The 17121-nt window shown below is 37.4% G+C and overlaps 1 protein-coding gene across 10 annotated transcripts in view; it reads right to left on the bottom strand.

Moving 5' to 3' along the window:
- OSBPL6 (oxysterol binding protein like 6) overlaps positions 1 to 17121 on the bottom strand; it is a 111103-nt gene that overhangs the window by 11447 nt on the left and 82535 nt on the right. For 8 of the 10 annotated variants that reach the window (XM_069781547.1, XM_069781544.1, XM_069781549.1 and 5 more), the window contains 13 exons: positions 16622 to 16787; positions 15538 to 15668; positions 13328 to 13435; positions 10810 to 10947; positions 9368 to 9455; positions 8937 to 9190; positions 5962 to 6099; positions 5542 to 5605; positions 4856 to 4934; positions 3461 to 3605; positions 2213 to 2357; positions 1165 to 1291; positions 462 to 584 (listed from right to left, as the gene is read on the bottom strand). In XM_069781547.1, the coding sequence (XP_069637648.1) occupies positions 462 to 584; positions 1165 to 1291; positions 2213 to 2357; positions 3461 to 3605; positions 4856 to 4934; positions 5542 to 5605; positions 5962 to 6099; positions 8937 to 9190; positions 9368 to 9455; positions 10810 to 10947; positions 13328 to 13435; positions 15538 to 15668; positions 16622 to 16787 (1706 nt within the window). The remainder of the gene's footprint in view (positions 1 to 461; positions 585 to 1164; positions 1292 to 2212; positions 2358 to 3460; positions 3606 to 4855; positions 4935 to 5541; positions 5606 to 5961; positions 6100 to 8936; positions 9191 to 9367; positions 9456 to 10809; positions 10948 to 13327; positions 13436 to 15537; positions 15669 to 16621; positions 16788 to 17121) is intronic. The other 2 variants (XM_069781551.1, XM_069781554.1) reach the window with 1 other exon arrangement.

The following is a 17121-nucleotide window of genomic DNA, read 5'->3' as shown; positions in this document are numbered from 1 at the left end:
TGCTTCAAACAAACAAAAACCCCTCCACTCAAAAATAAATTGTAACGTAAGTGTAGATATATATACACTTATATATACATTTTACAGAGAGATATATGTATGTATGACATTGTTTTTCAGGTCACTGTTTATTAGTTTGTTTATGCAATGACGTAAAACAATAACCTAGTTAAATCTCAGATTCTAATATTATACTTCTATTGCACTTCAAAAAACATTGGCTGAGGGGTGCAGCAGGCTTGTATAGCTGTTGCCCCTTGTGAGAAAATGCTCTTTTAAGTATGAAGCTTTAAACTATGTAAAAATTGCTTCAGGCAGAGACCAGGTATCTGATTATTTTTCTTAAAATTGCCATTTTCCAGGCTTTCATGATTAACAGACTACGTTGGTGATAATTCTTGTAGTATTTTGTCCAGTCATACTACAGAAAACAGACTTACTACTGAAATGAATAGACTCACTTAAAAAATTTGGGTACATATTCAATGCTGTTTTCTTCCATGTACCGCCTCCGACCTCTCTGGAGTTCCTCTATTCTTTGTTTCTCAGATGCTGCCGCTTCTACATTTCCTTCCTCCAGAAGCCTGTATGAATAACAGCAGGTCCTATAGCAATCATACAGTGTCTAGGACAAGGGATTTTCTAGTGCCAATCATCACAAAAATCAAGCAGAAGCCAAGCCAAGCCTGTCTGTGTTGTACCCACTTTCAGATCTAGTCATAACCTCATAAAATAAGAATAACCGAGATGTGACTCCCCAGTTACATGTACCTGACCTGTAGCCTAAGGCATACGCTTTCTTTAGTAACTTCAACATATCACAAACATTGAAGTACTTTGAACTGAGATTTAGGAGGGAATTAGTGTTGATTCCATTCATAGCAGGAGGGCAAGACATTTCAGAGCCTGTCTTTCTAGTTTGTTATGAGGAATCCTACCTCTGCCCAAAGATTGCACTATAGCTCTACTATACCAACAAGATGCTTTCTACTTTCCTTCAACTGAGTAAAGCAGAAATTTGATTGCAATACTGAATACCTTCTCTGCTAGCAGAATCCTCCAAAGCTTAGTTCAGACTGTAGTGAAGACATAGACAAAATTCAATACTCAGCCAAACCCAGTCTTAAACCCAGCAATATTAAGAGTATAAATAAACATTCTTGCCTTTGATCTGGCCTGAATCGTGCATCTGTTGTAGGAAGAAGATCTTTCAGTAAAGGATCTAATTCATTGAGCTCAATAGCAAACCTTGTGAAGCCATAATAACGTTCATAATTGGTTGGCATGGAGCCTGTGTGAATATGTATGAGAAAGAAAAAAGCTTTTTAAGCTATTACTTTAAATATGCAAGAGATTAATTTATTTATTAAATTATAACAGCAAAAATATTAATATATTTTACACTTACATATAATTAAAAAGCATCAAAAGCTATTCTCTAGGTGGAACAACATTCACTAAATATTAATTTGAACTGCTTATCCTGTGGAAGTTGTAATTACATGCTAATAGATTCAAAACTTATGATTTTCCTTCCTTTTTACATAAGAACTACTGTTTTCCAGATCTTCAAGTTAAACATAGTTTCCTGTTCCCCAGAAAGTGGGCTTACCAAATGTCTCTATAAAAGCTAACCTTAACTGATCTTCAGAGTTGATTTTGGAACATAACACTCACTTGCAGACTGATTCGGCACTGTCCAACACCTTCAGCACTAACAGCAGTCAGAGTAGACACAGCAGAGAGTAGGGTGCAAAGTAGGGTTGAAAATAGTATCTATACATAGTAGGGTTCGAAATACTAACAATAATGACAATTGCTGGATAATCACTCTGCATGTGTGAAAGATACTACAGATGCAAAAGACGACTAATTCAACCTCAGTGCCTATAAGCAAGCAGTAAGGAAGTTGAAATCAGCTCCTGAAATCACAGGAGCTCGCAGGCCCAGACATCCAATTTTTTTGCTTAAGTTGACCACAAGACCCCAGAGTATTTGACCAGGAGTCAGAGTGAGATGTAGAAGACTATGCCCTGTAAGAACATTTCCATTTACCATTATTATAAACTCATGTAAATTTTTGTTTATTTGTCTAGCCAGAAATTTAATTTCTCCAGTAGTATTTTGTGTATTTAAACTGATGGCTAAAACAGCTCTACATAGTTTAGGGTTACACTACAGTGACTGCCAGAGTTTATTACAAGCTTCTTACCTGGCCTCCATATGCATTTGGCTGAAGGTGCAACCCCACAATAAAGGCCTTCATGCCACTTTCCAAAAAGGCGATGAACCACCTTCCCTTCTTGATCTATCACAACTCCCTGCACCTCATTTACATTTGAATTCCAGTAGTTCACCTGCAAGTTTAACAAAGAATTACTAGTTCACACTGTTTTTCACATTACCCATTGTATCAATACAGCCACTGCATGAATCTTAATATGTGGCACCAACTGTCCAAATTTTGTATTGGAACAGCTCACCTGGAACCAAGAATATCAGAATTGAAAATTCAGATGATCTGAATATTAATTGATTTAGTATATGAGAAACCCTGAATAATTTGATATGTGTTTTGGTATAAAGATATTTAAATTATCTGCACATCTGGGAACTATACTGTTGTTCATTAACCCAAATCCCACCACACAATTCAGCAAAAATGACACTTTGATCGGAGCCAACTAACTCTCTTCTTTCTATATGGAGAAATACTGAATATACCTGTACGTGTAAGGGAATCCTTTGACGGGTGCTGCACACTACTGTTTGCAGCAGGGGAGACATTCAGCCAGTATTACTTGTTATTTGTTGCTTTCTGTTTCTCTTCTTTGCTTTGCTTTTCTTAGACACATTTATTTCTTACACCTTCACCTACTGAGCCAGTTGCCCATTCTCAGAACATCCATCAAAACATGAATTTCAGATTTACGGTAACGCACCACCGCTAACACTGCAATGGTATTGATGTATTTTGTTGCAATATGAAGACAAACTTATTTTTAGGGAAAATAATGGATAGTAACATAGCTATATAGTGATTTGGTTTTATATGTGGTTCTTGTCTGGATATTAAAATACAAAGCAGCATTATTTAATCAAAAGAGAAAAAATATTGACTGCCAAATTCTAGTAAAGGCAGAAGTAAAATGGCACAGAAGTCTAAAGTGACTTTGTGTTTTCATTGTGGTAATACAAAAGAAATTATTCATTCTTAACCTAAAACCAACAACAGTATAGCACACACCTATACGGCAATGCAACATTCTGATATCAGATGTTCAATGGAATGGAGTCATACTACTCAACATAGCACTCTCATTTGACAATTTACATATTTATGAACGTTGATAAGACATAATGTGGAATGTGGATTTCAGGAATACTAAATAAACTGCTTGAGGTATGCTTGAACTATGCAGTTTTATGAATATGATATGTATTAGAATACATATGTTACCTTGACAAATGTGAGTTTACAAATACAAACACTGCTTTTTGTGTTTCTGATAGTTATCTCTCCATAGTGTTCTATCCACCTCCTTCCACTAAGAATATTATGTATGCAAGTAGTGACTTTGTTCCAGACATAGTAGTCTCCATACCTAAGAACAGATTAACAAGTGGTAACATACATTAACCATGATCATTAGGACAAAAAAAGTAAAACATAGCTCCATTATCATAAATAAAAGACCATATTCCTCAAAAACTTTTGAAACAATAGCTTACTTTATTAAAGCACTGGTTCTGGGTACATTACTAATCCTCCATAGAGGAGCTCACCTAAACTCTAGTGCAGAGACCTGAAGAATGGTGCTATGAACCACACATCAAGCCATTGTGAATCACCAAAGCCCTGCATAGCATATTCACTGTCCTCAGAGCATTAACTGCTTTGGCCACATTTCCTCTAGGGGAAGGAGAGTGACCCAACGATCAACATAAGGCTGAATTGAGGCTATAAGCAGACAAGGTAATTAAATTACAAATATGGGAAGGAGGTAACAGAAAGGAAGTAGGAAGCAGGAGCTCACTGGCACGTCATCCCTTTCCCTCTGTAACTACTCAGAGTCAGAGCATCTCTGTTGTCAAACAAGGGAATAAAATGAGGGAATTATATTGTGCAAAGCACATTCTCCTTCAGAGCTAAGGGGCAAGCATGAGGACAGAAGACAAAGATGCTCCTGAGTGCATTTACTTCAATTTCATGAGATGGATAAAGAAGTGGAGTGATGTCATGCTGTTAGAGGCAGAAAGAAAGGCTGGGTGCAATGTACAGGAGCAGGAATAGTACTGCAAAACCAGCAGACGTTTAAAGTATCCTCTCCTTGCATATTCTCAGGGTTTACGACTTGCAACTACTCTTAACTGCAGCGAAACTTCTTCTTCTCACTACTCTTTCAACATCTGAAGAACACGTTCTGGCTTAACTACATTTTGGAAAATGACCTTACATTACTAGCACTTGTTCTGAGGGAACACTTAGCAGTATTGAGAGCCTTAGTTAGCACATCGCTAGCTGCTGACAGTCCTATATTGCAGCCTTGTTCTGAACAGTTGATTGTTACTGTACATGTAAAACTTGGGTTCTCTCTCCTAAAACATTTCTATTCCCCTCTGTCTACCGCTTTCTAGAGAGTTTGTATATTTTCCCTCCAAAAACCCAAATGGATCTTCAGGCTCAAAAATGTTTCAGTGTCCCCACCTGTACACTAAGGAGAGATGTGAGCTACGCACTACTCTCACCAGTACAAATCATGTGATGTCTGCATACACTTCCCCCAATCCATTCACAAGGCAGCACAGATTGCAGCAAAGACTGAAAACAAAAGGAAATAGGACAGTAGCTTACTTTGGAAGAGTCACATTCAAGGTTCCAACTGGCAGAATTTCCATTGATTTCCCCCAGAATTTGTTTTTCCACCTGATATCTGAATATAATAGTGAAAGATTTACAAAACTGAAAAGACCAAAGTCTCCTCCTTGCAGTGATCTGCGTGTCACACAAGATGCTCTATGCTAGACTACCCAGTTTAAAACAGGACAGTATGAGGCTGTCATGAAAATACAAAAGAAAAAAAATACTAGAAAATGACATTAGGCCAGAAAAACTAAAGATAAGTTTGATTTTTTTCTAGGAGTCATGGCTGTGCTACATTATTGTCAAAGCTCTCATGAAAACATTCAATAGAAATTAAATGTATATGTCAGTAGATACAAAGAAAGAGCTGCTTGTTCAACTGTGTAAAAAGAACTGCTTGTGTTTGTAAGAAATAATAATTTTCTTGGTAAAAAAGCTTCTAACCAGAAAAGTATAAACAGACTGCAAGTGACAAGGGAAGTTATAACATGTCTGCTGACTCTTAAGAATAAGAATTTGGAGGGAAGTAATTCAGAGCATCAGTTTGTAATATGTTACTACAAAAATAATAAGTATAGAAATTGAGTAAGTTCCAAATGCAAAGCTCAGCTTGTACAGACAAAGTTTTTACTTCCTAATAAAAAAGGAGTTTATGGTTTTGAATTAAAAAAGTATACCTTGCCAAAACACAAAGTTCTTCGATTCACAGTGACAGGCCGAAATGGGAGGATGGTGGCTAACCTGGAAAACAGTTTGACTGAGTTAAAAACAGTTCATTTTCATTTCTAAGACAATACAATTGTTACTGCAATATGAAAATACTAAATAGCCCACACTATTTTTTAGCCTATGTTGCTATGAAAACAGATGCAACTTGTTTGTACTTGAAATGCTATGTACTTAAACCACTTCCTTGTGATTACTATAAAAATATATACCTTCTAGCATTTAACAAAGTTCATTCATACTAACAACCTTTTCATACTATTAAGAGAGCAAACCATTCTAACTAGAAAGAAAAAACAAGATTACTCTATAAAACAAAGAAACCAAAAGCTAAATCTAAACAGGAGTGTCTATCTAGAAACAAGCTTTACCTGCTCTGAGAAAAATCGAAATCCTTTGTCTTCTCTAATACATTCATAAGTTTCACCAAGCACTGGGTTAAATGGCTTGCTTCCTGCTCTAAAGTATGTAGAGGCATAGCCTGATGCTGCAAAAGCAGCTATGAGAACCTGTGAAAATAAAGACAAGAACATAAGCAAGTATAGGCAGACATTCTTGTGTATCACTACGTGGCATCCCACAACTCACTCCAGTCAAAGTGAAATCTGGATTAATGAGGCATGCCTGAGAGTGAAGCCATACATCCCAACCAGAACTAATATAAACTGTATTTCTTTTGTTGATATAATTTGTTTTTCTTCATGGCCTCAGTCAGTCTCTTTGAACAGTCCCCTAAAAATAACAATCTGCACAAGATACTGTTCTTCTACCTTTGACCAGGTTTATCAATAATGATCGAAAACACAGACCCAGCTCTAGTCTATGCTCCTTGTGAACAAATACTATATGATAACTTCTGATGACAAGATAACATACCATTTTCCTATGGGAACTATTTTATTTGGTGCCAAACATAAATGGCTCTCACTTAAGATGTCCTTAATGCAGAGTTATCTCAGGATCTTCCATGCATGTGCGGCCTTATCAGCCCCCTTGTCTACATGTACAACCAAAATTTAGTAATCTCTAAACCAGGCCTAGCTGGGAGTAATAAACTAAGTGACATGCCACGGTAATGTAGATTACAGCTCCCTTCAGCAGAGTTTAAAAAAAAAAAAATCACAACAGGCACTCAGAAGTTGAAACAAAACTTCAGAAAAGCAATATGGGGATAAAAACCACTCACCTATGCATTATCTGCTAACAGTGGGGCGAACCTTAACCAGGTCCCCCTTGCCTCACGCTAGCAAGGTCATAACACTCGTAAGCTTTTTACATGCTTTGTTTTCATCCCACTGTGTAATGAGTGCTCCATTCTCTATTCACTTCATATTATTCATAAATACAGCATCAACAGAATTAATGCTCTTTTCATGGGCTGTTCTTCAACAGTGTCCTGGTTTCAGCTGGGATAGAGTTAACTGTCCTCCTAGCAGCTGGTACAGTGCAATGTTTTGAGTTCAGTATCTGAAGAATGTTGATAACACTGATGTTTTCAGTTGTTGCTAAGTATGGTTTAGATTAAAGTCAAGGATTTTTCAGCTTCTCATGCCCAGCCAGCGAGAAAGCTGGAGGGGCACAAGAAGTTGGCACAGGACACAGCCAGGGCACCTGACTCAAACTGGCTAACAGGGTATTCCATACCATGTGATATCCCATCCAGTATACGAACTGGGAAGTGGGGGGTGGGAATCGCCGCTCGGGGACTAGCGGGGTGTCGGTCGGCGGGTGGTGAGCAATTGCACTGCGCATCATTTGTACATTCCAATCCTTTCATTATTGCTGTTGTCATTTTATTAGTGTTATCATTATCATTATTAGTTTCTTCTTTTCCGTTCTATTAAACCGTTCTTATCTCAACCCACGAGTTTTACTTCTTTTTCTGATTTTCTCCCCCATCCCACTGGGTGGGGAGGGAGTGAGAGAGTGGCTGCGTGGTGCTTAGTTGCTGGCTGGGGTTAAACCACCACAAACAGTAAAAACCTTCATTCTTCCAAAACCTTTTTCATGAATTTAACTATAATACACTACAGAGAAATGAGGGGGTTTACTATCCTTATGACATATAGAGCAATGAGAAGAAAAAAGTTTCCACTACTTTTGGATGCTTATTTAAGATAGCAAAGTCCTGATTTTTCAAAGAACAGCAAAGAAGCAGGTAACATATTCACAGTACTGCTACTACCACTGATGCTTTGGGTATTCAGGACTTTTGCCAAGCAGGCCCACGTGCCTTGGCCTGGGTGTGCACTTTGCATTTTTAAGGTACTTGTTAAAAGTTTGGTTTGTATCCTCAGATAGGGGATCGAGAAGGGGATTGAATCCGTGTTTCCGAAGAAGCTTTTGGTTGCACCATGGCTTTTCCTTCCTGAACTCTCCTGACTCCTTCAATACTCACCTTCCAAGCTTTTCAACAAAACAGGCAGAGTCCTACAGGCAAACAGCCTGCTTTACTCAGTACAACCTTGCCCAGTCCTTATAGGATCTCCCTTTTGTGAGGGACATAAGGAGTCTTGTAGGAAAACAGCATGCAATGACAAATAATTCAACCCCCTATAATAAGACAGGTCCAACTTCTTCAGTGGCAAGGAAAACATACCAATGTTCAGGACCCCTCGCTCTCCTGCAGGCCATGTAAATGTGGCAGTTCATGCACCTGAGCGCATGGCTATATGACAGCCACAGGCAACCTCTCTTCTCCCAGTTATCCACAGTGCTGTCAACCCGTACTAGGGAACAGTAGATATGTTCGTCAACAACACTGCCAAATTTCCCTAACAGCCTTTCCCTGTTTCTTCTGAAGAAAAGGAGACATGACAGATCAAAGCACCCTGAGTCCTGAACACAGGCTGTTGGCTGTCAGTTAAAAAACAAAGACATACTTACAGGGCAGTTGAAGTCAGGCTGCCCAAGCAAACCATTTTGGTGGTTTGGAACTTCTCTATTAGAAATTGCCTAGGATGACATCTTATTGACATCTACATTGATCATAAGCCAGCCACAGACTTGATTAGCTCTTAGAGGCTACTGGAATTGATCACTGAAAGCCAGGAAAGGATGCTGCAGGATTAGAAACTGCCAATGCCTACATATATGGTCCTAGAGAGTGAGATCAGTCTTCACATCAATGAGTCACAATTGCAGGACTTGGTTTAAAGTCACGAAAAGTCCCTCAGCCGTGTTCAGATAAAACCTACCACCTCTAATTGTTCATAGCATTCATTTGACCCAGCAGGGAGGTCTGTTGTCTGTGAACAGGAAGAGCAAGACAGGACCCTGCACAGACCTCCACTCAACAGCTCCCTTTTTAATACAGACATAAGAAGTGCTACACTAGATTTATTACCATGCGTTCATAAGGATCATCTGTTTCAGCAGCCTTGTCCAAGAGTTCACTGTATTCCAGCTCTTCACAAAGATGTTGTAAGGTATTCAGAGGTTCATTTAGCTCAACTGGCATGGATACTTTGGAAAGATCTTTGCCAATGTTATTTCTCAAAATATTCCACAGATTGATGTTACTGGTGTCAGGGCTGGGAGCTGGGAGACAAGTTCTCCGTCCATTCCTGAATGCACCTCCTGTTAGCTCACCATTAAGAACTGGGAAGGGACAAAATATTATCATAAGAAAGCGCTAGATTAAGAAAAACAGACCACCAGAACAAGCAAGCCCAACTTCACTGATTTCAGCTGAGTTGGTCTTGTACAGACATGCAGTAAATCTGGTACACGAACAAAACCAAAATAATTTTCCAAAGTTTAAAAATAGCAGTATACTTTGCCGAGAAATGTTGTCCGCAACACTGGTGTTGTCCTCAGATATATTATCACTCACATCACTGATATAAGATTCATCATCAGAAGCCTAAAACATAAATAAAATATCACCTAAGTCAAATACATATAAAATATACCAACAAATTAGACAAATATAATTGAAACACAAATATTCAAAGAAATCATCTCTACTCAGTTAGAGCTTTCAACTAAATCAACTGGATGTTTCAATCAGCCCATACTGCCAATGCACTAAATGTGTCAAAACAAATGCTATGCTCTCCTTATGTTTCTGAATTCCTTAATATGAAGCCAAATACAGGCATTAAATTTGCAAAAGGGTGACCTCAGATGAGACCAGAGATGAACAAAAAATGGACAACATAATGCGCTGGGGATGGGAGGTGAGAAGAGACAGACAGATTTGTGCTCTTTATAAAGAGCCAAACAATAAAACCAGCTTGTGTTTCAGCAAAAAATTATATAAACATTGACCTATAATTTTGCAAAACAAGAACTACATCACTGTCTTAAAATTTTTTTTTTCAGAAATATTACTTTCAAAATAATTTACCATATTTACTGATAACAGAGTATTTATTATAAGGCCTATACCATTTTGGGGTGACTTTGTAAAGTTTGCATTTTGTTTATACCAGACACACCGATTTTCCATGCTGATATAGACAATCCAGACTATTGAGATAACATGTACTTTACACCTGCCAGAAGCAATAAGATAAGGAACCAATCCATTCTTTAGATGAACAACTCTAGCTGTGGTTGTGCCAACTCGTGGGACATGAGCAATCCTTGTCAAAAAGAAAACATGGTGGAACACTCTTATTTCCTCTTACAGAAGAGTTGTGGTAGACCACAGCACTACTGTGGCTTTATAAAAAGATATTTTTAAAAAATAAATAAATTTTAAAAATTGAAGAATTTATTCAGGATAGCACAGGAAAGCTGTGGACAGAAGCATGATTCAGGAGCCTGAACTGTATCTGATGGCTTCAACTTTGAGCCTGAGTGAGCCAATTTTTCAGGCTTTTGTCTACTTCTCTGATTATAGAGAATAACTTTATATGTATACTAGATGACTTTTTTTTTAAAGAATATTTTAAAATCTGTATTAGTTGACGGCATACTCAGACATAATTGCTCCTGTCTATGTCATCCTTACCTGAAACTTTCATAGTCTAGCAAGGACAGATACTGAACATAAGCTACTGACACAAACAACTTTCAACTCAGTTTTACACTTCAGGGAACTTCTGCACTCCATCACAAGTGAGTCGCAGGTTCATTTACCTACACCTTACACATTCTGATACCTTTTTATTCTAAGTATCATTATTAAAAAACAAAACAAAACATTCACTAGTGGTAGCAATACCTAAATCTGTCCAACAGCAAAGCTGCAGCATGCTGCCATAGCCTACCTCGTTTTCTGACGAGCTGGCAGATAGAAGCACTTCCTGTGCATCAAAGAACTCTGAAACAGATTCAGACATAGAGAGCCTGCTCTCATTAGAAACTTGCTGAGACAGTGGCAAACTGACATGAATTTGTTCACCTGTCTGTAAATAAAGCACAGAAAAATAAAAGTATTATTTCTAATATAAAAGAAATATGCATAGAAGGGGTAAATCACCCGAATAATTTTTCTATGCCAAATATAACCACAGGTAGTAAAGACAGCATTTTAGTAGGGCTTTGTGTGTACCTAACAGATGAGACTTTGACAAATTACAAAATAAAGTGCATTTTGAGCAGTGAGATATATGTCTTCGAGGCCTGCTCAGCATCAACTGCTAAGTTTTAGCAGCACGAATAATCACAGATCTAGTTCTGTATCCAGAGGAATGATTTTGTGGACAATAGTTGGATTGTGTCAGACAAATTCAGCCATGAAATTCAGATGAAAAGACACCAGGTCATAACAAATTACATCACTGGAAGCTAGCTTTGATACAACCAAAACTCAAATATAAAGCTTTATAAGGTCAGGGAGTTATAAGTTACTTTCAAAATAAATGCGCTTGTGAACCAGTTTAGTAACAAATGTTTGAAATGTCTGAATATTCAGGAGTATGGCTATAATATATATTTATGTGCTTTGATTCCGTGTTTGTACTTCAAAACTCATTCAAATGATGCCATTAACACTGACTCAATACTACTAAAGGGAATGAACTCTCTATGGTTTATTATAAAGAGAATTTAACAGCAAAGGCAAGGGTTCAAAACTGTGTAATGTTTATATCAGTAGGGGGGCAAGCTAATTTAAATAGTGGAACATATATTCCTCTTCCTGCTACTGATGGGAGGAACACCAGGTTTCAACATGTTACCCTACAGGTTGTCATTTTAAGAAGGGAGGAAAACAAGATTCTCTCCCTGTACCATTCCACCAAAGGAGCTGCTGCTGTGCAGGGAAACAGGCTTTTGACTTAATCCCTTAATTTATATAGCATGTTGCTTCTGGGAGATAATACACATGAAACTACCAAAGCCCTTCTAAACACAGTTAACTCTTCAGATTGCAACTCCATCCCCATTAATCCTACTACAAAAGTCCTGCAAATAGTTTTGTTGGCATCTTAATCCTGTAGAATTATTCTATATAGTTGCCTCAAAATGCACTAACCAAAAAAAAAAAAAAAAAAAAAAAAAATCAATCATAAACTAGCCAAGAGGTCAAAAACCATTCCTTTTTCACTGGGGCTTATAAGCTTGTAGATGGTTTATGATGTTTGATGAATTATCATGGAAACAGAAGCTCATTTCACTGTTATCTTTACAGGAAGTGATTGAAATTTTAAGTTTTTGTATTAACTAGAGGGACTTGGAAAAATACACATGCCCCTACCTGAAAAAGATGCTCACACAGGCATTATCTACACACTGCAAGATTATACATATAAAGCAATCAAGAGGAGTGAATGAGAGATCTGGGAACTTTGAAAAACTTCTTCAGTCAGACACACTTGCACCAAGATAATGATGTACATATGGAAAAGAAACAGCTAACCAAGAAAAAACACAAAATAGAAAAGATGGTCATTGCTCAGAACTTCACTGCAGATTGCTGTGCTGTGGCACCACTTCACCTCTATCTTCTGTTGCTAGTCTCCAACGTGCTGGACTCTTGGAAAAATTGTTTGGACATTTTCAAAAAGCAAATAAACGAAAGTAATTGGAAACATTTTTTCACTTTCCTTTCTTGTTGGAAGAAATAATTAGGACACAAAAGTATGTTAATTGAAATGCCATGTGCATAGAAAAAAACAAGTGGAAATGACAAATGAAAAATATTTTGGTAAAATGCAAGCCGTATGGCTGTCAAAGTGACCACATTAATTGTAACATATTACAGCTCGCAAATTCAGATTTGTTCTTCTCATGATGGAAGCTGACTTGTTACTAACACAAATTTCCAGTAATCTGCTGACTGAGGAAAGCAAAACAAGGAAGACTAGATGTTGCAAACATGGTATTAATATAGTGCTTGGTTCATAGACTGAACCTTTTGATTTCAGCAGTGCCACTCAAGATATTAAACATCAGGCCATTTAAGCACTTGCAGGATCAGGCCATTAAATACTGTTCTGTTGATCTGGCAAGAAACTAAGATACAGAATTGGTTAGCTACTGTGTGTTACATTCAAATACAGTAAAACCTCACTAATTCCCACAGCCAACAATTAATATTCCAAAACTGGAGTCCTTCCCTGTTTCTCTGCAGAGACCAAACTGAGCTCTTTCATGAGATCTGACATATGCAAAATAAAAGACAGAAGTTTTATTTTATGTAAGGAAAAATATAATCTGACTTTTTCTACAAATGAACATTTGCCAATCTGAAAAATTCTGTAATTTGCCAGATGCATTTCAGCTATTAGTGAGAATTAGCAAGGTTTGATTGTACTCTAAATCCATTAAAGGCCAAAGTCTTACCTCATCAGGACTAGGGATAATATTTACACTGACAACCTGATCACAAATAACAGATTCTGAATGTATTCTGTTCAAGCGACTCCTTAGTTCAGCATTCTGGTTGAGAGCCTTAAAATAAAAATTGCACATTTCATTTAAAATTAAAAAGTAAGTGTTAAACAGCAAAAAAAAAAAAGAAAAAAAAAGAAAAAAAAAGTAGCTTCTTCCCAGCAATTTCCTAAGAAATCACAGAACCTCCCTTCTTCTTTTTATAGAGATACTTGTTTTGAGATCCCCTCTAAAATGATTTAATCTTTTGGCTGGTTTGCCTTCAGTGATTTTCAGGGGGCAGGGGGTACAGATATTCTCCCACAACATAACAGCAGCATTGTACCATAATTCTTCAGATAGCTCTTTGGCAGGCATACTGGTGGGTACAGTACGGAAATGGGGAGTGAATGCAGCAAGAAAGAATGAAACTGCAGAACAACAAATGGGAACTACCCGCAAAATGCCCAAAGAGGCAATTCTTGGTTTACAATTATACAGCCCTTTCTGAACCAAGGTTATCAGCACTTAGAGCCTGCAAAAGGAAATTGCTTCCTTTCCAGCAAAACCAACATAATTGCTAGTATCATTGGGTGTTTGCCCATCTGATCAATTTGATATATTTGCATATGTGTACTCATTTCAAACTACTGATCCACTAGAGTGGTATCTGCTGATTTTTCTCCTTTTTTAAAGCCCAACCCAGATGATAAATTTGGGTGCATATATACATATTGTCTGTTATCTAGAAAGACTCATGTGCAAGATTCTGAAATCCAGAAAAAGTGTAATATGTTACATACCTAGAACATGAACTGACTTAACCCTAATATATCCCCATTACTGAGGGATATGGAAGGGAACAACAGACAGACATACTGTTTTAGTAGAAAATGACTGTTACAATGGAGTAAGAATCTTCTTCTGCCTCCCCCTAGTGTAGACTCAAGAATAGATTGCATGAATGTACCAAAACAAAGTAGGACCAAAGTAAAATAGGTTAGCTTAAACTGTCACTAAACAGTTTGAGTGACCCCATTTTGCTTTGTTCTTAAACAGTCTGGGCATGTTCGCAGTTGCCATCTACCAGGAAGGGAAGGTGACAACTAACAGCAGGCTGGCAGTAGCTTCTTAAATTGCTCAAACCTGGTCATGAGACTGGTTGAACCCAACCATCTCACTAAGGTCAAATTTCCACTTATTCCCCATTGAGACTATGAACTAATGTGTAACAGTGACTTTTAGACTGACACTGGAGGCTAGGAACAAGAAGAAAACATGATCACCTATTTCATACAACTTGCTAATAAGTCTCCACAGGTCTTAGTTAACTTTGTATCAATAACCAGAAATGGTTACCCTTACTCTTGTCCTTAACCTTTCTTTATTACAACACACAGTAATCAATCTGCGTAACACGATATGCATCTCTATCTATAGAAACATGCATCAATTTTAATCTCATAGCAAAAACCTCCAACCCAATAATAACAACAGTGTATGAAATTATATACACATTTGGGTGAAGTTCTGTTTGCCTTTAAACTTCTGCTGGCATTTCTTGCAGATGCAGTACTCCATACCAATCCGTTCTTCAGAGTAAAAGCTTTTCTGTTTTCTTGACAATGAATTAAAAAATTTGAGTTATTTTGCAACCTGAGGACTTACTGTCGCTTTACTTGTTTTTCCCCACTAAGGTTAGTGACAATTTTTCCTTTGGCTTAAGTGAGAGAGATGCTGGACAGTAACAGGTGTGTAGCTGAAAATCCAATTTACCCATAATTGTCCTGTAACCCATGATTCCTTTTGCAGTTAGAGACATGGACATATAAAACAAATCTGAAAATATACAGTAAAAATTTAAAACTTAATTAAGAAAACAAGAATATCTCCTTGGCTGTGCTGGAAACAGCTCCAGGAAAGATATCTAGCATTTCTATAAAAACATTTGATCCTTTTTCTTTACTTCCGAAAACCGTAACAGATACATGCTTACACAAACAAATGATATCCTTCACCTCCACATGCATTTAGGTTAGACCTATGTCATAACAGAACATATGTCATAGTTCTGTCATGAACTTGGCTTTTTTTTGGCTCTTTCTACCTCAGGAAATATCCAAAATATAAAAGACACCGCATCTGGCAAGCTAGATGTGCTTGAAATCAAATCAAGAACATACCTGTGAAAGGGACCGTCTGAGGTGTGCTATTTGAGCATTGTGGCCTGTAAGATCCTGCTCTGAAACAATCTGCTTAAGCTTCTCCTTCTCTATAGCTATGCTGTTAAAGGCAGACTTCAAAAGAGAATGTACTAAGCAAAAAGAAAAAAGAAAACAAGTGTTTTCTCAGTTACAGAACTGCACATTGACATCTATTACAATATTTCAGCAATAAAGAGAGTGTGAGATTTCCATCCCACAGTTAGGGAAATTTGAAACAAGGATCTGAACTTCAAGTGATCCATGCCCAAATAAGTACAAACACTTACAGCTCGAGGTTGTAAGGTGCATACTGTATGTTCATACATATGTCATCTGAGCATATTTTTGGTGCTGAACGTATAGACAGATGCGTGTTTGGAAAACCTGTGCCCAGAGTGTGTTCTTTTCTTTCTGTTTTTTTATTTTTCTCTTCAGAGTAACAAAAAATCAGTTCTGCTAAGACTTAATATTGCACTAATAAAGAGGATTACTTGGTCTTTAAACAGGTTTTTGACATTTTTTAAGATATCAGTCTCATGTTTTTCCTATATTTGCTATATAACAGATAGCGAACTGATAACAGACCCTTTTAAAAATAGTATTTTTGAGTCTGTAGGACCATTCATTTATTGGCAATAAAATGCCATTTCTAAAGTACATTCTAGTAATAAGCTCTTCTGTTGTTTCCACTGATGTAGAAAACATTGCACAAAAATGAACTGGACATTATATGTAGCAGTGACATTCTGATTCATGTCTGGGGAGAGATAAACCGTTTTATTGAGAAACAATATGTTTGCAAATTCAGTCACAAGATGCAGAAGTAGTTCAGAAGACTTCTAAAAAAAAATTTCTTACCAGTTTACCTATCTCTAGATTCATGACATCCATGGAAAATGTAAGAAGGATAATACATGTTATCTTTATGTAAGCCCCTGACCAGCTGAAATTTCTTATACAGTATCATCTAAGCAGACAGATGCCCTGGCCATAACTAAGTGAAGGCAATAAAGAAACATAACAGAGAAGCGCAATAAGGGAAGGGCTTGACATTTCCAGTTACCTTTTTGTGCCATCAGGCAGAATTCTTCTTGAAGTTTCATGTACTCAGTAGAGCACTCCAGAGGGTCCGTTACATGGCTTGGGGGAGTCTGAAACTCAATGTCTGCGCAAAGGTTGGGATTAGATGAATGCAGTCGAACGGGTGACATTGTAGCACTGAAAGGGACCTACAGAGAGAAACAGTGAAGAAGTACTGTATAAGGTGCAACCAACCTTCGGACTCTGTTGAAGCAAAATACAAATTTCTTCTGAAGACAAAAGACTTGGTTCACAATGTGAAGAACATGGTAAAAGTGAACACGTAACTTTTTACTTTCCTATATCTCAGCACAGCTGATGCAGAATTCCCTTTTGAGATTTTTCACTGAAACAGACAAAAGGCGGCCTAAATACATAGCTAACAGCTAATGATGGAGCATTTCAATTCTAACATTTACAAAAATGGACCATTTCATAATGCTTAAAAGATGACTGGAAAATTAAACCATGACACATACTGCT

The sequence above is a fragment of the Haliaeetus albicilla genome, chromosome 4, assembly GCF_947461875.1.
Source record: "Haliaeetus albicilla chromosome 4, bHalAlb1.1, whole genome shotgun sequence".
Taxonomy (NCBI): Eukaryota; Metazoa; Chordata; class Aves; order Accipitriformes; family Accipitridae; genus Haliaeetus; species Haliaeetus albicilla.
The sequence above is the reverse complement of the archived record's forward strand: the minus strand, read 5'-3'. Positions and strand labels throughout refer to the sequence as shown.